Genomic DNA, 26,790 nt, shown 5'->3' with positions numbered 1-26,790 from the left:
AATGGATGTGTGACCAATTGGCTAAGTACTGGGGGGCAATCTTTGTAGAACCGTAACATATAACACACCTTGAACTTACGCCTGCTCCATTGTTGGCATTCGCGGGGTTTGTTCACGAAAGTTTGGAACTGGCCATCAAATGGGGCATTAAACACCTGCCAACAATAAAGGCATGGCTTCACAGTTTGGCGCATGTAACACAAACAGGGACTTATATGCACAGTTGCAGCCACTGACATCTCGACCACACGATATATAGCAACCACTTGGTGCATATTTGCAGGAACTTCAAGACATAGCAGATTCGCAGACTGGTCACAACACTCCCTCACAAACTACTGGGGTAGGCATTAGCACAGCTTCCACCGCATAATAGGATCCATAGCAGGCAGGAAATGTAAGGCCTGGTATCACACACCACAGTGGAATACCAGACGCAGATGTTGGGATGATGTTGCATTGAAGTTAGCAGCATGTGCTGTATACGATGTACTATTCATATAATGTGCTTGTACGGTACTTCACTGGTTTTAAATTATAAATAAAAAATAAAAAACAAGTAGATCAGATACTTCATTAAGGCCCATAGAAAGTGCAGGAGATTTGGAAGAGCATGTATGCAAGCAAAGTGGATAGAATAAATTTACCTTGTACCAAATCCCTGGTGCCCATGTGCAAAATAAGGCTGAAAAACATATATATATATACTGGGTTTACAAAACTGAACAATAATACCTTGAGGTCCAATAGCAACTTTATTAGCGTTTTAACAAGTACAATACAAGATGCAACAGTCCTGTCTGCAAATATCGGTGCATCGTGTTTGCACGGGACAGGCCAGAGCCGGGAAAACAATGTGTTAATCGTGACAGAGGGATGTGATGCCTGTTTAGGTATGGTGAAGGACATAGTGAAGGGTTTATATTCTGTGAGGGGAACACTAGACACTGCTACTGCTGTGAGGAAGACGGACACGTGTGGCCAAGAAAAGAGTATGGACGAACTTGGCGTATATAGTGCCACGCCAATCGGTAAGGCTTTTCTATGCGTCAACTGCTCAGGTGGGCCAGGGCTGTTGTTGGTGCTGTCGCCCCTCTAAGGCATTTCTATTGCTTGCTATGCATTTAAAGGAATTTTACTGAACACTGGTATGCTGATCTAAGGCGATAAGGAATGTGAATCATAAAATGGCGGTATGCGCAACAGGGTAATTCTCATATGCCCTCAGGGATGTGTATTAAGTAAAATATGATAGAACTTGTATATATCAATGCTTATTTATCTAACTCGCCCTCCTCCACACTAAGAGGACGTCTTCTCCGTAAGAGGGAGGACAGAAGAACTATGCACAGCACAAAATAGAGCCATGATTTGGAAGCTGGGTATCGTGCCTGGTCCCGCCCGAGCGCTAGGCCTCACTCCTCACTCACCTGTGTTCTTCCACGGTCCTTGCACCCTTGCTCTTTGTTTCCACTCGGGGGATATGAAATAAAATTGGTTCAGCTCATGTAGTTCTTGCTCACGCACTCTTTTCTTCTTCAGGTCCTAGGAGCTTCCACCTGCATGACCACCTCACTGCTTTCTCATAACTGTTTCTGGCGCCTGCCTGAGGCACAGCCTTGCTGGCCTTGAGCTGCATGCACCCTGTCCGGACCTTTCTCAGCAGCCGATACGCACACATTACGTTTGATGGGCCTTGGAGTACTCTGCCTCCATTTGCTTGATGTGTTTTTCTGCAGTTCTCTCCCAGCTGGGGCCTGCAGGGTTCTTTGCACCAATAAATGAAACATTGTCGCAATGTGCATGTCCCAGGGTTATGGTGCGAATGTCTCAGGGCAATGGCCCATTCGCACCCTCTTTACTTTCAGTTACAGAGAGTGCCTACCTTTAGCCTCAGACCTGCAAGCCTAACTAGGAGGTCTTGGGACAATATTTAGATCCATTAGGCAAAGGGGAAAAGGATGGCAGTATAAATTAGACTGACTTAGATTTGGTATAGTTGGAGCCGCGGAATAGATGAAGGGAAGAATCAGCTGATTTTTAAAGCAGAAACATCTGCCCCAAAGGACATCCCTGTGCCAGCCAGATAGCCAGAGGCACCGTTGAAGCATGCAGTAACAGCCAAGTCTTCAGGAACTGTTTCAAGCGATTCTCTGGTTTGATGGAACGACTGTCGAGGGAGTTCATTCCAAGCTTTAGCTGCTAAGAAGGTGAGTGACCTTCCTCCTGTTCTTTGCTCTTTAAATTTGCAATTTTAATTAATACAGCTTTGCTTAAACTAAGAAGACTGCTTGGAGGACAAGGAAGAAACCTGTCCTGGAGGTATTTTGTTCCAATGCCGTTATATGCTCTGCGAGCCAACTGCAAAGCTTTTGACCACATGCATTTAATGATTGGTAGCTAGTGCTGAGAGGGTGTGACACTGAACAGCACCGCGGCAGTCCAAGGACCAGACACCCTGCAGCATTTCGAGTCACCTGTAGTCGTCTTAACAAGACTTTAGGGAGATTCAAGTTTAGGCTGATGACTCATTGTGGAAGCTGGTCGGAAACATACCAAACTCTACAGATCTTTGTATCGGTAAGAAGCAACTCCAACCAGTTGGCAAAATTAATAGATACAAAAGCCCATTCTGCAACTGATCTACATATCCAATTTTGGGCCTTGTTTTTGCCACTGCTTCAGAATTACACATTGGTTGTGAGTCCCTTCTCCAGCTCGCGCTGGCACTCAGTTTTTGCCAGGTATAGCCTAGCAAAACCTGGAAGGCATATAGCGTAGAGTGCCAGTTTGTGCAGCTTTAATGGGCCAGAAGCATACACATGAAGCATACACATTTGGCATGCTGTCATCCGGTCTGACAAAACCAGTGGTCGGGACTTAGTGCGTGCCCAATTTGCCTCTGTGATTGTGCCCGACCTGTAATAGAGCCCACAGAGGGATTTAGGAAGAAGGACTAATCGTCAGCATGTTAAAGTCGGCTTTTATGGATAAGTTGCCAAGTGGAGGGCAGTGGCAAGAAAGCCTCTGCACTTGAATTTGTGCTATTTAGGATTATAGTGTATCAACTATTGGCAGGCAACTCGACACACAGTCGACCTGTGACAGGCCTCTTCAAAAGACATGCATTGGAAAAGCCAATAGGCTGGCATTGGCTGGCAATCCTTTAATGTTGTCAGTGATTGTTGCTTTTTGTGAAACTTTTTTTCAGGAGCTGTCGGGCCCTCATCAATGTAAATTAATGTAAAGCATAGGCTTAAGGCAACAATATCTTTTGACCTTATAAAGCACATTAGCCATAGTTTCCCTGCACTAAAAGGAACTACTTTGTATGGTGGTGATATCTTCTTTGTGAAAGAGCAGAATGCCATCAATCACAGTGAAATTAGCCAATGGCTGAAGTGGTCTGACCCTTTGCCCCATACTGTATGCTGCAGTGGGCAGAAGAAAAATGAGAGTGGCACAACACCAAAGCAAAAGCTGATGAGGGCTGACTGAGAGCCCCTATTAGAAAGTATTAAAATATAATTTTAGTAAAATCTAAAGGTCTTGGCTAACGCCAGACATTGCTATGTTTTTTCTTTTGTTTCTCATATAGCTGAGTCGGACATTTAGTTGGAGGCCTGCTATGAGCAAGCTTCCCAGCAATACACGCAGACCTATATTATGCATGTTTGCTGTGGGTTGACTCTGCTCTAAAATGCCTTGAGACATTAACTGTATTTAAAATGGAAGACATTGGGCCTTTCAGAAAAGACCTGGAAACAAGAGAAGTCTTTTGTGGTTTCCCAGGCCAGCGGCCCAAGTGGCGGGCACTGAACTATATCAAATGCTTATAATTGGGATACTATTAGTGAACACAGGCAAGTGTCTTGGATATTAAGGTATCAGTTTTAGATTGGTGATATGAGACAGGTTTTTTTTCTCTCAGGACAATGTAAATAATTAGGATTCTGTGTGGCTACAGCTGGATTCTTCATAGATTTGAGCTGCAAACATTTCTCTTAAAATTGTAAACTAGCGATATGTGTGCAGGGTTATTCTTTCCGTGCCGGAGGCAGCGGTTGGAACTCGGCCCCTGTCAAATTTATTGTTGCACATAAAGTCCACTTTTATAATTGCATACCTGTTAACTTTTACAGTCAAGAATGCTTGTAGAATTTTGAATTGCTGTATTTCAGTTTTTATAGTATAGTAGTTTTAGTAAATTCATATCTGTCTGCGAATACGCCTAGTTCTAAAGGTTCGGGTTGCCATTTGGCTCCACCAGGACAGATTAATTTTATTTATCAACCTGTCAAAAGAAAAATTAGATTGCTCTGTAAGTGTGTACATTTACTTTAAATGCTGGGTGCTTCTCCTGCTTTCTCTGTTCATACAAGATTCCTTGGAGACTTATCATGGACTTCTTAAATACTCTTGTAAACAGACCTGATCTAAGTAGCCTTTCCTTAGCCTTAGTGGACTTGTGCACAGACACCTTTGGGAGTTTCCATGCCTGAAAGCATACTCTCAAGAAAGGAAACACGTCATTCTGAGTTGAGGTAGGGTGGGCTGGTATCCAAAGTTTTGGGGTATTTGCAAAGTATTTTACAACCATTATTTAGTTTGTCACCCTTCTAGGACACCTTGCCTGAGAACCACAGTGGAATATGGAAGAAACCTTAGCCAAACAACCGATTCTCAGGGTTATAACCTGAAAGCTTCCTTTTGTTCACCAAGTGTTGAATACAAGCATGCTCGAACATGTGATATGCTATGGGTATCCACTGCCTATAAGTCATATCTGACATTTTTAGCACAAGACCAAACCATAGATCTTGCTTGTCCTGTAACACTTCTTTCCTTCTCACCTGAGAGCCTTGCAGACTGTGCCTTGTGCAGGGGACCCAGAAACTCCTGATAAATTGGTCAGTGCGTATGACATATGGAGATTTGTGACAAGACAATGTTCTAATATCCTTGAATTATTTTGATAAGCTTGAACCATCTTCAGGACACAGGGGATTCAGACCTCATCTATTTATGGTGTGCCTCAAAAGCCACATGTGTAGTTCAATTCACCTGCCTATTTCAATATCTCAAGCATTACTACACTATGATCCAGTATGTAACATCTCAATTTCTTCTGTGACTCATTCAACCCAAAATTTGGCATAATGTACCCACTTTTTACGCACCATGGATTTGTATCTTCAGCTGCTGGTGCAAGCTAATTATAACTACCAGTCGGAGTGTTGAACATTGATTTTGTAGAATACCCAGTTTTTTTATCAGTTACTCTTTTTTACTATTTTGATAATGCTTGTCTGACCCTTTCATTACCTCCAGGGACAACCTTTGAAGCTTAATAGCTCTTGACTCGTAGGTCCAATTTTAATTGATTTTTCTTTTGAGAAACTAATGAATATTTGTTTATCATCTTAACATTAGTAATATCTTTTAACTTGAATATTGTTTGATTGTGATGCATACACTTTCCTATAGAATATTGCCTTGCTGCCCAAGCCGTTCCACAGAAGGTGAATCAAGGACGCCCAATTGGAAGTGAAGATTTACTTACAGGATTGTAGTGTGTAGGCCAACTGGTCAATTCCTGATTTTTACAGATTCTTTTTGCCAGTGGTTAGTGCCTGTATAAAATATGACATTACATGTGCCTTAGAACACAGTTGTTAAACTGCATTCTGATCAGCTCCCTTGTGCCCTTCCCACCACTTTACAGGCTGCATCTTTTTTTCAGTTTAGATTATTGCTTTTTATTTTTGGCCTTTATTTGTAAAAGCATATGGCATCACATTTTAACTAATTGATGATGTGAAGACCTGCATTACTCATTGTAATTACATAAGATTACAATATAAAGAAGCTGCAATCAGTTTCCTGAAGATTGTGAATAGTGTTCATAGATTCAATGTGGCTCTTAGAACCTAACCTTTCAGTTTGCTTTGCATCCTATTGGAATTTTGAAGAGATCTTACCTTCCACCTTTCTTTCTAAAGGAAATTCAGCTAAATTAAGCTAGATTGCTAGCCAGGGTGATGTCCCCTGTGTTCGCTGGAGGCAGCGTATACGTCTCAGTTTCCAAGTTGTTCTATTTTGTGCTGTGAAAATAAAGTTTTCTTGTCACTTCCGGTAATGAGAGGAGGCAAGATCAATCTGGTGAAAGATTGTCTATTGACTTTTTTCTTTTTTCTTGTCAGTCTCATGAAACAGAAGAGTAGACTAATTTCAGGTCTTTACGACTTCAAAGATTTATTAAACCCTTTGCCAGGCTGTTATTGAAGGAAGGTTTTCCAAGCAAATATTCTAGGCTTATATGGCATTTAAAAGTTTCTGCTCAGAAGGAGACACAGGGGATCCTTCCAGGGTCTGAAGTGGGTATGATTTTAGACCTAAATACGTACATTTTGAGCATGTCCTTTTAAGTGTGGACATTTACTACAACCCCCTGTGCTCCATGGGGGTTAATGCTCAACCAATATTGAAAAGTAGAAAGCCAGAGATCGTCGAGAACTACAAGGGAAAATTGTCTCCGTCGCCAGTCTAATGTCTCACTATTTGAGGAGCGAATTATGCTCAATATGAAATATAGGGTCTTACCACTCCCCGCCCAAGAAGTGGTAAAAATTAAAAAGTCAGAGCCTGATGATGAGGCACATCGATTCCCCCGGTGGCGCTCTGCATTCCTTGAAAACATTGCTCAGTGTTAAATAGGTCTTCCTGGCTAATTCAAACATCTCATAAACTTTGTGGGTGGAGCCACCTTCAGGAACTGAGTGCCAATTCTGCCCTTGCTACCTTCAAGAGCAGGTGCGGAGGTCACTCCTTCTCCTACCTAGCAGCAAAGACATGGAATGAGCTGCATCTTTCTTCTAAGGGCTGCCCATCCCTTCCAGCGTTCTGAAAGACCCTGAAGACCTGGCTATTCAGCTAATCAACTGGAGCCTGCCAGCACCTGGATACCCTCACGGGTGACAAGCTGCGCTCCACAAATCTACTGATTGGTTGAATTACAAACTGATTTAAAGCCCCTCTTGAAGGCTTGATGCCACCCATCCAGATGTTGAAGTAGCCTCAGTCGGAATTCCTAGATTCCAATTTTGAAGTGCCGGATCCCAATACCCAGCCATTAGGAGGGATCAACCTTGAAGACTAAGATCACAATAAAACACGCATAAAGAAGTCTCAACTTGAAGGTTAAGATTCCCATAAACTATTTGTTGATAGGAACTCTTTTTGAAGTCCAGTATCCCAATATACTGCTTATTAAAGAAGTCCCAGTTTGATGAGAATGATCCCAATAAATCACAAGTTAATGGGGCTAATATTGGCTAATGTTAAAGACCCATCTGGAAGCCTGGGATCCTGAATTGCACACATTAGAGAGTGTTTAAAGTTAAGACCCAATAAATCACAAGTTAAAGTGGATTAATATTAAATGCCTATCTTGAACACAAGGATCCCAATTTGCACACATTGAAAAGTGTTTAATGTTAAGACCAAGAGTCCAATAAACCACCATATAACATCCCGCTTTGAAGACCAGGAGCCATATAGGACACATGTTGATACTTGTCACTTTGATCATCAGGATTTCAATAATCCTCACTTTAGAAATATAACTGCTTTAGGACTAATATCCCTATTAAAGACATTAACAGCTTCTAAGCTTAAGGACGCAATTCCCAAAACAGTATCCTGACAACCATGATGCTAAATAGCTACACTTTGAGCATCTCCTTTCCAGTGTAACAACTCCTACAGCCCTGCAGCCCACTGAACTCCATGGGGTCTAATGCTCACCCAGTGAAGATAAACACAAAGCCAGTGATCACTGAGAACCACGATAGCAGGGTACCAATTACTTGGTTCGAATGCCAGGGTCCCCATTGCCCGCATGTTAATAAACTCAGCTTAAGCGTGAGGATATTAATAAACCATATTTTAAACATAATCCGGTGTGAAGCTCTTTCATCCTCGTAAAGTACACAATGAAAGAGGCTCAGCTTGCATTTAAAAAATGGCCAAATAATAAAATAAGCCTCATGGAAGCCGAAAACGAGAATTCTGAATAAAACATTAAAGGGGGGTTCGGCTTTAAGACCAAGATCCCACTTGGCCCTATTTTGAAAAGAACACAGCGTAAACTTTAAGATTCTCAACACAAACACATGTCAGTGGTGGCTCTACTTGGAGGCTATGGTTTGACTACCACACGTGGACGATTGTGGACCTTGAGCCTGGTGTTTCAACAAACCACATGTTGTGTCACTGGCTTGAACCTCAAGATCTCAATGATTGACTTATAGGAAGGTGTTCGGTGACAACTCTAGGGACCCCACTATATGCTCTTTTGAAGGTTGCACTTTAGAAAGCCACTGGTGATGGTGACCCACATGTTGAGGGGCACAAGAAGCCCAGAATCGCATGAACCACACGTTGAACTGAGTCCTGCAGAAAGGGAGAGTACGTTAATGATTTGGCACCTCCTAATATATTGAGGTGCTGTTGTCCATTCCCTCACAACACCCTATCTTCTACCCATTGCATGAACTCCTGGAGGGAGGCTCGTCGGAGGGTCATGGCTTGTACCATTTCTGAAGCATGGTCTTCTTCGGTGGAAACAGTAAGAAGGTTACTGAAGAACTTTCATGAACTCTCCTGAGACTTCACATGCAGAGAGCTTCCAAGATGCTTGGAGATATATTTCGAACAGACCAGAGAACCCATCCTGTGTGGGCAATGCGGGCACCTCATGCCTATCCAAATGAAAGAGATAGACCCCCAGCGCATGATAGGCCTTCGAAACAAGGCCAACTTTAATCATGTCCCATCATGTCCTTTGAAGTAGTTTGTCTTCTCAAAATATTCTCTGGGGCCTTCTCTTTTCACTTGCATCTCAAATAAAGTTCCCATCTCTACCCTTCAAACAAAGTACCAGTTATTTGGCGCTTGGTGCAGAATTATGGAGTTGCATTAGAGTATTAGCCGTGTAGTTCTGGAAGAGTGGCTGCAGAAACATCCCGACTGTGCCAAAAACGCAAACAAAGATAAAAATCCACAGGAAGAGGCGGTCAATCACCATGGCAACGTACTTCCAGTCCTCGCTTACCTGCAAAGGGGGTTGGTGTAGAGAAACATACAAAGTAAGTGAATGGAGCAGCATTTACAACATCTCATGAGTAAAAGAACAATCACTTAATATAAGGAGAACATGGGCCATCTTACACTAAGACTCAAGGAGCTCCGTAGATGTGTAAGCGGACCAGTAATTTTTGTGGTTATAGGAAGGACTGCTAATGCAAACCTACCTAATACCAACTATATTATTAACTTCCAAAATGTTTAGTTATTTTTAACACTCACATAACAACCATCACTTTTAGAGAATTTAAATAAACACAACTCCCACTTCAGGATTTATATTGATATACTTTCCCTTGATCATTTTATTTATCAATGTGTGGTGAACCATATTTCATAGTGGAGGTGAGCCTTGGTTTGGACCTTGATATTTTGTGCTTAAACTTTTAACTATTTATTGTTATTGTCCTTTTCTTTTAAGCAGCTAATGTTTCGCCACTTTGGTATGTTCCCTCTTTCTCTGTTTTTTTTCCGCTGAGGACTAGCTCAGAGTATTCAAACAATGGCTTTTTCTATTCCTCCTCTTTAGCAGCTGTGAGCAGTGGCAGCCCTCTGTCATCATTATCGACTGTACACACTGACAGCAGCCCTCATCCCTTCATGACTGTAAACGTTGTTCTTCCTTCCTAGCCGCTCAGCAAGTGTAAACCTTGCTGCCCACCCAGTCTTCCTTTGCGAACATAAACACTCACAGCTCCTCGCCCTCCTTAGTGACTGTAAACAGCGACAGCACTCTCCAACTTCACTAATTATTGTAAACAATGACCGCACTACACATCATCTCCAGTGACAACCAATAACACAACGACAGCACTTCCCATCATTGCCAGTGACTGTAAACATTGACTGCAATCTTCAACATCTCTAACCAGTGTAAGCAGTGACACTACTCCACACAATCCAAGTGACTGACTATCATGTCTAGTGACTGTAAACAACAACAGCATCCACAACATCTTCAATTAATGTAAACAATGACAGTAAACAATGACTGCATCCACAACATCTTCAATTAATGTAACCAATGACAGTAAACAATGACTGCATCCACAACATCTCCAATTAACCCCTTAAGTGCTGCTGACGGCCAATGGTCGTCAGCAGCACTACCTCCCCAGTGCTGCGCACGACCATTGAACGTCCATTCAGCACTAGTTCTAATGGACAGCGCAGCACTGGGGAGAAATGTTTACACACAGCTAAGGTGTTAATGTAAACAATGAGAGTAAACAATGACTGCATCCACATCTCCAATTAATGTAAACAATTACAGTAAACAATGACTGCATCCACATCTCCAATTAATGTAAACAATGACAGTAAACAATGACTGCTTCCACATCTCCAATTAATGTAAACAATGACAGTAAACGATGACTGCATCCACATCTCCAATTAATGTAAACAATTACAGCTCTGCCCATCATACATAGTGACTGTAAACACTGATAGCATCCACATCTCCAATCAATGTAAACAATGACAGCTCTGCCCATCATTCCTAGTGACTATAAACAATAAAAGTGCTCCACATCTCCAATTAATGTAAACAATGAAAGCTCTGCCCATCATGCCTAGTTACTGTAAACAATGCAAGCGCTCCCCATCTCCAATTAATGTAAACAATGACAGCTCTGCCCATCATGCCTAGTGACTGTAAACAATGACTGCAATCTCCAACCAGTGTAAGCAGTGACACCACTCCACACAATCTCAAGTGTCTGATCAGCATGTCTAGTGACTGTAAACAACAACAGCATCCACAACATCTTCAATTAATGTAAACAATGACAGTAAACAATGACTGCATCCACAACATCTCCAATTAATGTAAACAATGATAGCTCTGCCCATCATGCCTAGTGACTGTAAACAATGAAAGCACTCTCCATCTCCAATTAATGTAAACAATGACAGCTCTGCCCATCATGCCTAGTGACTGTAAACAATGAACGCAGTCCCCATCTCCAATTAATGTAAACAATGACAGCTCTGCCCATCATGTCTAGTGACTGTAACCAATGACAGCATCCACAGCATATTCAATTAATGTAAACAATGACAGTAAACAATGACTGCACCCCCAACATCTCCAATTAATGTAAACAATGACAGCTCTGCCCATCATGCCAATGACTGTAAACAATGACAGCATCCACAACATGTCCAATTAATGTAAACAATAACTGCTCTGCCCATCATACCTACTGACTGTAAACAATGAAAGCATGCACATCTTCAATTAATGTAAACAATAACTGCTCTGCCCATCATACCTAGGGACTGTAAACAATGACGGCACTCACCATCTTCTAGACTCCCCATCTTCTAGACTCCCCATCTTCTCCAATGACCATAAATAATGACTGTGCTCCCCTTCCTCTTAGTAGATTTGAACACTGATTTTCCTCATTCAGTAGGAGACAGTGGGCCGAAGGTCCTTATGCCACAAGACCTTATGTGCATGGTTTGATTTGATTTAATTAATTTATAAAGTGCCTGAATCACCCCAGAAGGGGTATCCAGAGGTGGGGAGGTAATTGATTCCAGTAGTTGGGAGCAGGGTAGGAAAAGGCTTTACCCCTAGTACGAGTTTTCCTAAAATGGGGAATGGCAAGAAGGTATTTCTCTCCCGATCGTAAAGATCTGCCCAGCTGATCTATTTTTCTATTCAATAACTGGGTCCTCTAACATTCAGAGCTTTATGTACTGTACAGGAGATCTTGAACTTAATTCTCTTACGTACGGGGAGCCAGTGCAGTTGGCGCAATAGGGGGAGAGAAGCCGATCTGGCTGGCATGTTCTGGACTAGTTGGGCGGCTGTGTTCTGCACCACCTGGAGTCTGTTTAATTAGTAATTGTTTGCCACTGCCAGGAGAGCATTACAGTAGTCCAGGCGACTGGTCACCAGTACCCGAACAAGAGTTTTTTGCACAGAGAGTATGAGGAGATGAAATACACTACGCAAAAGGCTCATCATATGAAAGCAGGTGCCAGTGGTGGCCACTACCTGATCTTTCATAGTGAGAGTCTGGTCTAATCGGACACCCAGATTCTTAACCACTGTCTTAGGAACAGGAGCTGTACCCAACTCAAGAGGCCACCACTCTGGAGACCAGAGCGATTGGCATTGCCAAATAGCTTAATCTCCGTTTTACCAGCATTCAGCTGGAGAAAGTTCTTCGTCATCCAATATGAGATAGCTTTCATGCCTTGCGAGAAGCGGGGATAAGTGGTCATAATACTCTTATCAAATGATAAGACAAGCTGCGTATCATCTGCGTATGAGATCGGAGTAATAATTTTCGCACGGTGTGCTACAGAAAAATTGAACAATGTGGGGCTAAGACAAAAACCCTGTGGCACTCCCTTATTAGGCTCAAAGGTGCGCGAGCGGTAAGGCCCGAGATTAATGGTCTGCGTGAGTTGAGCTAAAAACCTCGAAAACCATAGTAGAGCTCGATCACAGATCCCAATCTCCTCCAACAAAACTGCCTGGTTGCTGTGAAGAGAATGTCTGATGTAATCTGTTACTGCTATCAATGCAGATTCAGTACTGTACATAGGTCTAAAACCAGACTGTGAAGGATTCAGGCAGCCAATAGACTCTATGTATTCTGGTTGTCTGCATAATGATGATAGGTGCCTCGGTTCATTGTCAGGTCTCTATTGGAGTATTGACCTTACGCGTAAGACTCTCGTGAAGGTCACAGATTTACTTTGTTGTGACTAAAACTAATTCCCCTCTCCGCAGAATAAAACATGTTATGTTTTACAGTGAACAGAACTTTCTATACCCTGTTTGTGCCAAGCCCAGGAAAGGTTATACAGTGAAAAACACCTGCTGGCAGGGCTATAAAAGAGGCCTTCATGCGTTGCCAGGCCAGGAAGGATTAAGAGAAATGTAAGTTTTTGATGACTTCAGATCTCCTAAGTCTACATTTTCTCCTGTTTCTTACATCCTCCCACCAGAACCTCTTCCTCTTCCGCTTGCTTGTTGTAAGGTGTGGTTATATTTTATGGTATTGAAGACATTGAAACTACACATCGAAGTTACGTATGGGCTTGGCCAGGTACCAGTTGCCTTCAGCAAGGTTGCAATGAGATTTGGTTTAGAACTTTAAGAATCAGATTGCAGGCCCACCAGAGGTGACCGGTATGAGAGTAGGGGCTAATAGGTGTGTGCCTAGGGCCTTAGTATCACAGTTGTTATTAATTAACATGTGATTCTATTCGTGTTCTAGGCACTCTGGGCCACGCAGCTGTTACTTCTGCCTTAAAGACGAGCTTTCACCTACTAGCTTTCTGTGTCATATACTTAGAGAGGGAACATATCTTGTAGGCTTTTTCTTCATTAATTATGCTATAGCTGGCTTTTATTAAGAACTCTGGGGCAGATTTATGACGACTGGCGCATCCCTGCAAATCAGCAGAGATGCGGTACGCAAGTTTACTCTTGCGCCACCACAGGGCGCATCATGGCGCAAGGATAAACAGATACGTGACGCATCTCCAGTCGGAAGGGTGGCGCATTGTTCGATTTGTGTCGCAAGCGTGACGCAACTCCAGCAATGCTCGTGGCCTACCCATACACAATGTGGTGTTTCAAGCCTTCCGCCTGCTTCAAGGTTTTGACACAGCAGTGTCAGAAAAGTGACTGAGTGAAATCTTGTAGATTTCACTCATGCACTTTTTACGAGGCATTCCTGCGACATAACGCCCACCCTGCACTGGAACGCCCACATGAAACCTGACGCAGGTTTCATGCGGGACAGGGCTTTACAACGCGATGCATCTCCCTGGATGCATCACATTGTAAATCCGTCGCAGCATGGTGCTAGCTTTACGCCGCAACGGCTGCGCAAAAGTGGCGCACGGGCTTGTAAATCTGCCCCTCAGTGTTTTATCATTGAATAGCCTGCCCGTGTCTGGCTTTAGATAAAAGTGCCAAAACAGCTAGTGTCTTTACAGCTCTGTAGCTTTCTCAATAAGCGTTATATGGCTGTGCCCCGTTGAAAGGATGCCCTGTCCCAGAGCACTCTTCCCCCCACCCAAAAGAGATTTGAGAATCTCTTTCCTCCCTAGAAATTATTTATTTTAATGAAAGTGCTGATCATTTTCAAAGCAAAAACTCTTTTGGGGCACTCAATTTAATTTATAACACTTCTAGAGAGACTGTGATGTTTTCGATAGACTTTGGGCCTGATATAAGTCCTGGAGCACAGCTTGTTGTTCTGCGATGGAGTATACATACTGCCAAGATATACATCAGGCCCTTTGTTCTCACACCATGGCCAGAGTCTCCACCACTAGCCTCATCTCCTTCCTCTGATTCAACAAGAAAGTTAACCTTGCAGTGACATAGTTTAGGTACCGAAACTCCTGCTCTAGACGGCAGTCTATGGTCCCACCTGACAGGAAAGCAAGCAACTCCTCTTTACATGGGTTTCACGGAAGTCCACTGTTTATGCAGTGGCAGCCGATGCATATTGACAGTGGTGGGGGGAGGAGGGGGGCGCAGGGAGGTGCACGAGGGGGGAACAAAAGAAAAAGAAAACTTTGCTAATGCTTCTTCTGCCGCCTCGCACCTCGGAGCTCCTCTGCTTCCTGGTCCCAGAAGGCACTGGGACAGCAGCAGACGGCATGCACGAGAGCAGCATGGGATTGGCCTGAGCGGGCTGTTTAGACGTTCCACTCAGGATAGGGAGTCTGTGCTGTTTCTCCAACCCGCCTGTACAATACAACCAGGTTGGAGAAACTTAATTGCACATGTCTGTTTGGCTGGCCTAAGACGGCTGGCCAAACAGACATGCACAGTTAGTAGCGCACATCACTCAACCCCCCCCCCCCCCCCCCCCTTCCCCTCCCATGGCCCGCCCCACACACGCTGGCTCACCCAGCAGCCAAAAAATAAAATGATATTGTTTTATTTTTCGGCTGCTGGCTGAGCCAGTGGAGTGACGCTCCTCCGCCACTGTGGAGGAGCTGCCGCTGTTTTTATGTATGTGATTTATTACTGGTAAATTAGCCTGTATCGAAACTCCTAAATTTCACTTGAAAGAGAATTGAGGCATAAGGAGATGGAGTGATTTTTTTACTGGCTCACACTGTTCATATAGGGGAGCTGTAATTGCAAATGCCATCTCTTGGTTCTATACAATGCAATTTTTGCCACTAGGCTACCTTTGTTCTCTGGATTATGTAGGTAAGGTTCTCTCCCTCACCCTTCTCTGATATAATGGCTGCCAATCTGCCACCCTCAACCCCTCTCTCCGACTTACACTTTGGTCATCGTCTTCACTCTTCATGTGGTCAGCGATGAAGCGGACCCCTTCTACTGCTTCCTGCAGTCCACAAAAGCACTGTCGTCCTTGTCGAGCTTCTCTTTCCCGGAAGCCATTTACACTTTCCAGCACATCTGCAAACTTGCCGCCATACTTCTTCATGGTGGCTGGGTTGACGAAGCAGGTGCAGGACTTGGCGCCGTCACGGGCGAAGAAGCTGCCACTCGCCCTTTCCTGGGTGTGCCGGCGTTGACGCAGCCGCTGTCGGGCGCAGTTCTGCCTTGGCTGCTTCATGAACAGCAAAGTTGGCAGCTTATCCAGGAAGACCACTTTGACCCATGGCGGCATAGTGTGCGTGGTGGGTGAGCGGTGGTGCACATTGAGGACACAAACACTGGTGACAATGGAGAAGGTTACAAGGACCATGGTGAACATAAGGTATTTACCAACCAGTGGAACATCTAGGGATGTAGGCGGCACGATCTTGGAGATCAGCAGAAGGAAGACAGTCAGGGCTAGAAGGACAGAGATGCAGAGAGTCATTTTTTCCCCACAATCTGATGGCAGATAGAAGACCAGTATAGCTAGTGAGGTGATGAGGATGCAGGGAATAATGAGGTTTATTGTGTAAAAGAGGGGCTTCCGTCGGATGATGAAGTCGTAGGTGATGTCCACGTAAGTTGAGTCGTCTGGGTTCTCATTGCGCCTGCCGGGCAGGGCAATGATGTCCCACTCACCACTGGGAGTGAAATCATCCAGACTAGCGACATCACTCTTCAACACCAGGTCAATCTCGGTGCGGTCATAAGTCCATGAGCGGAATTTCATGGTGCAGTTTTGTTGGTCGAAAGGAAAATGCTTAACCTCGATTTTGCAGGCACTCTTGTAGATAGCGGGCGGAAGCCAAAAGATGCTGCCATCGTATGATATAACTGCGTTGGAGAAGAAGGAGACTTCATACATCCCATCAGCGCTGGAGAAAGACAAAAAAGGTGTCATAAATACATTTAAAAAAAATGGCAAGCACATATTAGCCGGTCATTTACTTTCTGTTCTGAAGGCTCTATGGCATTAAAAAAGTCTGTCCCTGTCAGCAATGAGATTAGTAACTGTGCACCACCCCTGAGGGCCACAAGCACAGTGCAGCTTGCGAGGAAAGGTCCCACTCCTTTGTATAAGTCCTGTTCGTACTTCAAGTTTCAAAGTTAATGGGCTGGTTGTTTTGGTACCTGAAATCCAAAATCTGAATCCCATCCCACATCATGCACTAGGTTCAGTTTTTGTTAATAATTCTTCCACAAACCTGGAAAAATAATTCATTTTGGCAAGTAGAATCCCTGTCGGGGAGGCAGAAGAAACCTACTGTGATCAAGGCTATGGTGTTCGCAATTTAATAATGAATTCCAATGTGCTCAATGGAGTATAATCTCCTCAGACAGGGAGAAGACAAACGTGAGTCCTTCTTGGGGAATAACCTACTGAGACTCGAAGGTGAACGGGCTCATCTAACAGTGTAGGACAGGGACATGCAGACCAGGCCTCCATCAGAAGTACTCCTGTTGTTTACCCGCATAAATTGTGCGGATTAACCTCTTCATACCAATTTTCAATCTTTGCAAGTCAATGGCTGCTGGTATGTGTAACACATTGCAGCCCTGGAAAGATGCAGGGGCTTATTTACAAGCTCCTTGCTCCACTTTTGCATCAATTTAAACATGGGAAAAGTGACGCAAAAGTGGCGCAAGGGGCTTGTAAATCTTATGCAGTATTTAGATAAAGGCAATGGCCGACAGAGGTCTGGTTGTAAATTACTCTGGTTCCCTGCTCCGGTAAGTTTTGTTAGGTCCATGGAAGGTTTTACTTTAATAGCCTGTCACCTCTTCCCCATCTTCCTTTCTGACCCTCCACCCTGTCTTCTGCTTTACCTACTGGACTTCTAACTCCTTCTTATCCTGACCATCAGAAGTTCTACCAGTGGGATCAAAAGGCGTATCGCCTTCTAAGTCCAAGGTTGGAGCAAAACTCTTGTTTTAGTTGGTGAACTTAGGGCCATATGTAGGTGGCCAAATACTGGTCTGTAACGGCCGATTTAGGCCGTTACCGATCGGTATTTGTAGTTTCAGATGTAGGGGGCCAGAAAATTACCGATTCTGTATATTTACCGAATCAGTACATTTACCGAATCTGTAAATTACCGCATTGGTAAATGTACAGAATCGGTAATATGGGATGTAGGTGGCACTGGAAACAGTGCCACAGGCCCTTAGGAATTCGTTATTTACCATGAAATACAATGGCATGGTAAATAACGAATTTCTGTGTACATGCACATCTGTGCATGTACACCTGTGCCATGTGGCACACATACATGCCCTAAGGGCATGTATGTGTGTCACATGGCACACAAGCCAGAATCAGGGGTGCAACAGGGTGTCAAAGTGACACCCTGTCCCCCTTGACAAATCGGTAAATTTACCGAATCGGTATTTACCGATTCGGTAATTGCCATTGATTCCTATGCACCTCAAGGCCCATAGGAATCAATGGCAATTACCGAATCGGTAAATACCAATTCGGTAATTACCGAATCATAACGATTCGGTAATTGATACCGAATAATTACCTACATGGCATTTACCGATTTGTAAATACCGAATCGGTAAAATTCGGTATTTACGATTCGGTAAATGCCATTTACCTACATATGGCCCTAGGTGGCATATTACCAACGAGTAGCGATATTTATCGCTACGAGGCTTTGCAACGATTTTGTTATCGCTAAGCATCGTCGGAAATTAACGCTGAGATAACTTGCTATTAGCAACGTTTATCTCAGAAGTGATAAAAATCCTCAATCTAACTGCCAAATGAGAGATTATCGCTGGAAAACCAACGATAACCTCTCGAAGTTTGGCGTTAGCTTGATAATAGGGGCTCACAAACTTAGCCATGATATCCACCTTATATAGGATATCATGGCTAAGTCAGGAAAATACCAGGTGTAAAAAAAGCAGCGCTAATTGGGGTTAGCGCTGCTTTTTTTATCACTAACAGGGTTAGCGATGTCCTTGATAATAGGAGAAATGTCGCTTAACAACATTTTTCCTATTATTTTTCTCTGGAACGCCCCCTTTGCATCTCATTAGAAATGCAAGGAGAAGCATAGAGAAAAAGGGTGCTAACATGCAAATTTGCGTGTTAGCACCCTGTTGCTGATAGGGAGATAATTTTATCTCCGCTTTCTTGTCTTTTAAAGCCAAAAAATCTGAGATAAATCCCTTGATAATATACCCCATAGTCCATAACATCCCTAATGGATTATTGAAATAATGTAGATGAAAATATTAAAATGGAACATGAGCTGTTGAGAAAAGGTCTAAGCTTGTATCCAGGTGTTTATATGAATGGTCTAAATTAGTATTTTAGGTCCAAGAGGAGAGGTATCGGGGTTTCTAATGGGGCAGTCTGCAAATGTAACCCCGGTCTTCCAGATAAAGTCTAACTACCTTGAAGCTTGTAGGCAGGGGTTCTAAACATGTGACAGTTTCTCAGCCCAGGAATCAACCCCAGCACCCCTCAAAGCACCTACTTGTTGTAGAGCACCACGTCGGGGAGCCAGATGTGCTTGGACGGAAGTCTGACTTTCTTCATCTGATCGAACTCTTCTGGTTTCCAGGTCAAGCGATAGTCTTCCCATTCCTGCACCAGACGTAGAACAGTAAAAAAAACATGGAAATGATAATCAGGGAATGACAAGGATGGATGCAAAATCAGAATTGTGAAGGGCGAGGAGAAACTAGGGTCAAATAGGAAAATATGGGAAGGGAGAGAAGAAATGGGTCTACCAGAGGGAAAATTGTGTTGTAAAAAGAGAAATCAGGCTAGAGAACAGAAATGGACCTCACACAGAAACTGGAACAGGGTGGATTAAGAGAAAATAAGGTGAGAGAGCTGAACCAGACTTAGGAATGGAGAAGGTGATCTGGGATGTGGGAGACGAAACTGTGATAGACATAGGAATTGTAATCTAAAAGACGGACTGTGGAGGGAAAAGGAGAAAGTGAACCAGAGAAGTCAAAGTGAGATGCGGAAGAAGAAACTGGGATGGGCGGGTAGGAACCAAGGCCTTAAGTATTTTCCCTTAGACCCAGAATGAGAAAAACCCTTTTGACACATCAGGCATTAAGATCATGACACTGAATGTTGCATGGAGGAGAGTAAAACTGTGATTGAAAAAGAAAAGGAAGCAGTATAATGTAGCAAGTGACAGTGGAATGATAGAATAGAAAAGAGAAACTGTGATAGCAGAAGACCATGATTTGAAGAGGAAATAAATTCACATTTGAACTCACCTGGGTCAACCAGACATTGGTTGTCATTATCTGCTCCCTCTCATGCTGAAAAGAGAAGATAACACTAAGGTCAGTGGATGGATGGACATGTGGTCTGTGGGCTTCAGAGCTCTAACTTAACATTTTTATGTACTAGCTTGAAAGCCCAGCTGTTGCCAGACAATTATATGAGCATCACTAGAGAGGGTCTTTGGCTCTGCCTAAATGTTGGAATCCAGGAGTACACATTTGAATTTGTCAGAAGTTGTGTGCTTCCACATAAAAGTGCCCCCCATGCAGCTGCGATAATTGTATTTATCCAGCTGCCTAAGCACACACACAACATTGGAATGCTACTAAAGACTCTTAGATAACTAGATAAATTATGTTGTTTTTCTCTTTCAGCAGCACAGATATGAGTAGGGACATCGTTAACATACATGGATTTTTAGGTCTACCTCGACAGTGCAATGGTCCCCTGACCTTTTAACCTACACCAATATTATTCGACAGTTCTTTGCTTCCATACAAATACATATCTTTTCGTGTGCTATTTACTCATAATGCTTCACATTACCATACATCATTCCTTTAAAGCCAGACCTGTTGGCATTGGCAATGCTTGTTTAGAATGGAGGAGATAGTAACTCTGGGATTGCCTGTATTGTATAGATATTGAGGGGCTGAATTACATAATGGCAAGGAGTCCCTTGACCGATACCACTTGTTATGCAATACCACACTTGAGCCATGTGGTCCACCATTAAACACTGAATGAATGAGCGCTCCATGCAAAAGTAATGTTCCCTCCTCATTTGCTGGAACTTTTATAAAATTTCTAAATAAAGTTGGTGGAAACAGTGAAAAGCCACACAAATGGAGATCTTAATTTATTTAACTCGATGAATTCTAGGTGGTCTGGGGACCACAGAACCTTTTTGGGGGGTACGAAGGGGCAAGGGGAGTATATTTCCCTTTTCCCAGTGGATCCATTTATGCCCAGTGCTCTATGGGAAAGCCAGTTGAAAATGATATTGGCATGTTGAACAACTTATTACTTTTACCACACCGGCGAGTAGACATTTTCTTTCGCAAATCCACCTTAGATGCTCCGATCATAAATGGGGACAGAAAAATGTAGCATCCACTGGTGACCACTTCATGAAGGACTTAAGGAGTCACTGGCTGCAAGAAGCCAGCGATGTACATGCCCCGTACAAAACAATCAAACTGGCCCGAAGAGCCGATGCCCAAAAATGGTTCTCTTCAGACCTGAAGGCGAAGAAATTAGCCCTTCGCCAACTTGAACGTCTTTGGCGCCGTAACTACGCCCCTGACGCTAAAACTCGATACATTAGCGCCAGGAAGGAATACATGAAATCCATCTTAGAAGCTAAAACCATCTACTTCTCTGCCCGAATCACTAATTCAACTAATAAATCCAAAGATATATTTTCAATCCACAACGATCTAACCAATTTGGATAAAGTTCGGCCCAGTTTGCCCCCAACCCAGGCTCTGTGTGACTCACTGAACCTTTTCTTCACTGAGAAAATCGCCACCATTAAATCCAGTATTCCCCGATGCTCAAACCCCTTCCTCTTAGACTCAGACTCTTCTCCTTTGGATTCAGAACCTAAAGCAACCAGCTCACTGTGTGAGTTCACCCCTATCACCCCAGAAATATTCCAGGAACTGTTGATAAGAGTGAAATCAGGCGCTCCTTCTGATAAATGCCCCCCCTACATCTTAAAAGAATGCTTATCAGTGATTCCGGCACCTGCCTGCTCCCTTTTGAATGGCTCACTGACCACTGGACAAGTCCCACGTGCCTTCAAAGAGGCAACAGTAATACCCCTTTTGAAAAAACCGGGCGCAGACCCCACTTGCAACTTAAATTACCGACCCATCTCCCTCCTCCCCTTCTTGGCAAAGGTTTTGGAAGCACACGTCGCCAATTGCCTGTCCAATTTTATCGAAACATCTAACTGCCTTGATATCCACCAAGCAGGCTTCCGCCCTGCGCACTCAACCGAGGCTGTGGTAGTGGCAGTCCTGGACACACTTAGGGACTGTGCAGACAATCGCACCCCGCAGGCCTTAGTGCTCCTGGATTTATCAGCCGCATTTGACACGGTCGACCACACCATCTTGATCGACCGGGTCACACAGGCTGGCATCCAGGGCACGGCAGCGGCCTGGTTAAAGTCCTTCCTGTCGAACCGCTCCCAAGCAGTTCGACTGGGTAACTTAGTGGGCACTAAACAAGCTATCACCTGCGGCGTACCTCAGAGCTCGTCCCTATCACCACACCTGTTCAACCTCTACATCTCCCCCTTAATTCAGGCCCTCAGGAAAAAATAGGTTACGGTGTTAAACTATGCGGACGACCTACAGCTCCTATTTACAATTGACAACTCAGCCACGCCCATCGCTTTTTTCCAGTCTACAATGAGGTTCATCCAAGCCTGGATGAACCAGAATCATCTTAAATTGAACCCTGGGAAAACGGAGCTGGTCCTTACCGGGGACAGTGCTAAACACTGGGGCCCACACTACAGGCCATCAGACATGTGCCCAGCCCCGTCCCCCTCTCCATCGGCAAAAACGCTCTGCATCACCTTAAACAGTGACCTTTCGCTCAAAACGCAAGTTGGTCAGGTAGTTTCCAAATGCCTTTTTCAACTAAGGAAAATCCGGAAGGTTCGCCGACTTCTGACCCGTGAAGCCTTGATACAGGTGGTGCTTGCCACTGTGATTTCTCACTTAGATTATGCCAACTCAATCTACCTGGGTCTCCCTCAGTTCCTCCTAAAATGTCTACAGATGGTGCAGAACCACGCTGCAAGACTGATTCTAAGCCAGCCCAGATGGCACCCAGCAACCCCCCTTTTGAAATCACTCCACTGGCTCCCGGTAACTCAGCGCTGCATTTTTAAAGTCAGCTGCTTGATGTTTAAAGCACTCTACGGCAAAAGCCCCAAATTCATCTCCAAACTGATCATAAAATACAACCCGCCTCGAAGTTTACGCTCAGCACACCTTTGTCTTCTACAAACACCCTCCTTCAAACGCAAAAGGTCGGGTGGCTGTAGATTTGGCACCCTGGCACCTCGCCTATGGAACTCCCTCCCCCTCGAGATCAGATCATGTCCTGACCTCCTGTCATTCAGGAAACTACTAAAGACCTGGGGCCTTATTTATGAAGGACTTGCGCCGCCGGTGCGTCACTTTTTCCCATGTTAAAAGTGATGCACCGGCGACGCAAGTCCTTCATAAATAAGGCCCCTGGCTCTTTTTACAAGCTTATCACTAATCCCTAACTTCCTCCTTTGACCACACTCTGTCCTCACAGCGCCAGGAAACCAACCGGTGGCAGCGCGCTATACAAACCTTTGTTAACATAACATAACATAACAAGGAGTCTGTGGTGCCTGAGCAATGTACTGAGTAAGTTACATGGGGACTAGATATCTTCACGCGATCTGGAGGAGGGAATAGTCAGACACTCTGGAAGCATTAGCTAATCAGAGAGTGTGGTGCCACAAAAGCCCTTTTATGAAGCATTCTGATCTATTCCAGTAAGTGACTTTAGGTTGGTGGAGAAGATGAGAGTGGTTTCACCAAATCCCTGTGACATGCACCAGTTTGTGTCTTATGAGGATCCAGTCAGTAGTAACTTCTGTGTCTCTGTGTTGATGTGCAGCGTACTGGGTACCGTGCATGTTTACTAAACAAATTATTCACAGTTGTAAATGAGTCCTTTGCCATGTGAAGCTACTGGTATATGCTAGCCAAGCGATTATTATACAGAATACTTTACCCATCAATTCTTATTGCATACAGTTGATGATCCCCCAAATGCATATCAACAATACAAAGATTACCTAAGAAAGGTATTTGTGTTTAAGCTTTTAGTAAATTCCATTTGCACAGCAATGTTAGTTAGAGTGGGCAGTGTCGATGAGAAGAAAGTGATATGTAATGTATATGAGGAAGGTGTGGTGAGTTTGAGGACACAATACCAATTAAAATTTTATGTCATTATTGAGAGATATACATTTTAGATCAGGATACAAACTTATTACAATACCGTGAAAAGAGTACACCATAACTGGGAGAGTTTCCCTAACCTTTAGAGTTTTAGCATCTTTAGCATTTTTAAGAACTAACATTTATTTTCTGATTAAATTGTTACTCCTTCTTTGGGCGAGTTGCACTGTCCTGGTGAGATTTATCTTCAGAATTCCACATTTGTTGCTGATTATGCATTTTGCTTTCCTCATCTGCGGCCCCAAGTAGTATCGCGAGGGTTCACGGACAAGTTTTAGGTGATCCAGGTGGTGAGCATGGTTGGAGATCAGCATTTGGATAAAACTGGCTCCACTGTGTGTGCGCGTGCAATGGATGCACGCGGTGGGTACACCAGCGCTGTGCCAAAAGCAAGCCCGTCCCAACCATGCAAGGGGTCTGGAACACTCCAAGTACACCGTCTTATTCCGAGGAGGACCTAGTGAAATAGGATCATGTAAAAGTCTCCGTAGCCCAATCACTGCTTAATCTCATAGACTAGTTATGTATTAATATTCACAGCTGAAGATAATGGCCGTGCACTGCACTTTATATTGAATGGTTTAAGGCGTGAGTCGTGCTCCTTAGGAATACTCCCCGCTCAGGAGTATGGATAATGTATGAGGACTGCGCTGGCACTAAATGTGCAAGTGTCTCCTAGGGCACTGACGGATGGGTGCTGGATTGACCAGCAAAACTATAGTCAACAAAGTTTTTCTTTTTGACTCTTCTTCAGTATTTTATTCATACTCGTAGAGATTTATTCGATATAGATACATGAAGATTGTTCAAAATGAATCATGTATATCCAACTTGTTTTTCAACACACATGTTTCTAGGGCAGGGGTCTCCAACCTTTTCTGTACTGAGGGCTACTTATGTTCAATGAAACGCATTGACCTCTGCTAATATTATTAGTGCTGTATAATTTCATTTTTTTATATGTATAATAATTCAACCAAGCAGAAGCTTTCTAATTTAATAAGCTGGGCTCCACACAGGTGAGCTACTCAGAAGGTAGCTGGGGAGCTACAGTACCTCACAAGCTATGGATGGAGACACCTGATGTAGGGTGACTCTTTCACAGAATGTACGTGATCAGTACTTATCCATCCCTGTCCTTTTTTATGGTTTGGCTAGCCTGTGCAGCCCCCCAAGGGAAGGGCTTTAGCTCCACCCACATGTTGGGAGCCAGGAGTACATGTTTTGATTGGGCAAAAGTTGTGTGCTTCCACAAAAAAGAGCTTTCCATCCACACAGCTGTGATTTTGTTTATTTATCCAGCTGCTTGAGATTGAACTTTGTAATAATATTGACGTGTCTTAGATAACTAGGTAATTTATGGTGTTTTTCTCTGGCAGCAGCAGAGATGGGAGGAGGGCAGTGATTATCCCACATAGATTTTTACGTCTGGCTTGACAGTGCATTCATAAGCTGGACCTATTGGCATTACTAATGCTTGTTCAAAGATTTTTCAGAGAGAATCGCTTTGAGGTGATTAAAGTTGTGTAAATGTAGTGTGTTAAGTAAGTTTAATAAAAAACAAAATTTTATATAAATAATGGGCAAGGCAAGGGTGAGCAATTAAAAACACCCCTGCCCTTGGCCATGGTGTGGCGGTGCTTACACTCACCGCATCCAAACTTGGGCAATGCAGCAATATAAGAAATATGCCCTTGCATATAGCAGGTGGGGGTGGGGGGGTTCAAAATGATTTCACCACCTGATCTTTAACAAGGGGCTGGTGTTAAGACCAGCTGCTCTGCCACCCAGATTGCAATAATGAATACAGAGGTGGGGCAGCACTGTTTGCTGCCCCCCCTCGTCTTTGTCCTCAATTTTTCCCAAAATATTGAAGTTGTGACAGATGTCCTGTACCCCAGTGCCCCACTGACCATTGTGAGCTTGACACCAGGGAAGCTGCAATCTATTGTTGTTTTTTTTAGCCTGAAAACAATTAGAATGCAACTTAACACTCTGGTCACTATCTTTGTCTCTGCCATTAGATGACCCTTAAAAAAATCCTAAAAAGCTAAGGTTGATGACAGTTTGCATGTGATATCCGCTGCAGCTCAGAACCGAAAAAGACATAACATTCCATGTAATAGTAAAAACTCTAACTACAGTCATCATGCCTACTGTCTTAAATCTGCTTAAATCCTACCCCTGCAGACAATTTCCAGCATCAAACAGTTCTACACAATCATGTAACCTTAACTCCTACACCGGTTTCTTGTCCACATGTCCGTCCACCCCTGGAAGGGCTGGTTATGGGGAGGTATGGAAAGACCATAGCCTGGTATGGTATCAGAACATACATTTTAAATATTATACTACCAAAATATTGTTCCCAGAATAATGATATCATGGAGGTAAGTATATACAGGTAAGTATAGATTTACTGTACCTTTTCCACATATATGTATCTACATAATGCATATATCAAGTCACACAGATGTGGAGTTAAGAATAGTAAATCTGTTCTTTCATGATAGTTTGGTGGTGCATATTGTAGCAGGATATTTTTGTGCTCAATATTCTGACATACAAAACCTTAGCTACCGAAGCAAGAAGAACAGTAACCCAAGCACTCGTCAGCAGCAGGCTGAACTACCGCAATGCACTCTATGCAGGAATCCCGGCCAAACACCAGCGACGATTACAATGCATCCAAAACGCCTCCGCCAGACTGATTCTCAACATCCCCCGCCGCAGCCACATCACCCCCTACCTAAGAGACCTGCACTGGTTCCCCGTCAACAAGAGGATCACCTTCAAGCTTTTCACCCACGCACACGAGGAACTCCACAACACCGGACCAGGCTACCTGAACAACAGACTCAACTTCTACACCCCCGCCCGCCAGCTCCGCTCCACCAGCCTCGCCACCGTCCCGCGCATCCAACGAACAACCTCCGGCGGCAGATCCTTCTCCTTCCTCACCGCCAAAACCTGGA

The 26,790-nt window shown here is 43.8% G+C and overlaps 1 protein-coding gene across 1 annotated transcript in view; it reads right to left on the bottom strand.

The window, feature by feature from the left end:
* Positions 1-736: 736 nt before the first annotated feature.
* CHRNB2 (cholinergic receptor nicotinic beta 2 subunit) overlaps positions 737-26,790 on the bottom strand; it is a 192,535-nt gene continuing 166,481 nt past the window's right edge. The window contains exons 3-6 of the mRNA XM_086947599.1: positions 19,784-19,828; positions 19,021-19,130; positions 15,429-16,404; positions 737-9,115 (exon numbers count right to left, since the gene is read on the bottom strand). Coding sequence (XP_086803725.1) covers positions 8,945-9,115; positions 15,429-16,404; positions 19,021-19,130; positions 19,784-19,828 — 1,302 coding nt within the window. The 3' untranslated portion in view covers positions 737-8,944. The remainder of the gene's footprint in view (positions 9,116-15,428; positions 16,405-19,020; positions 19,131-19,783; positions 19,829-26,790) is intronic.

Source organism: Lissotriton vulgaris, chromosome 12 (assembly GCF_964263255.1).
Source record: "Lissotriton vulgaris chromosome 12, aLisVul1.2, whole genome shotgun sequence".
NCBI lineage: Eukaryota > Metazoa > Chordata > Amphibia > Caudata > Salamandridae > Lissotriton > Lissotriton vulgaris.
This window is presented reverse-complemented; position numbering and strand designations above follow the sequence as displayed.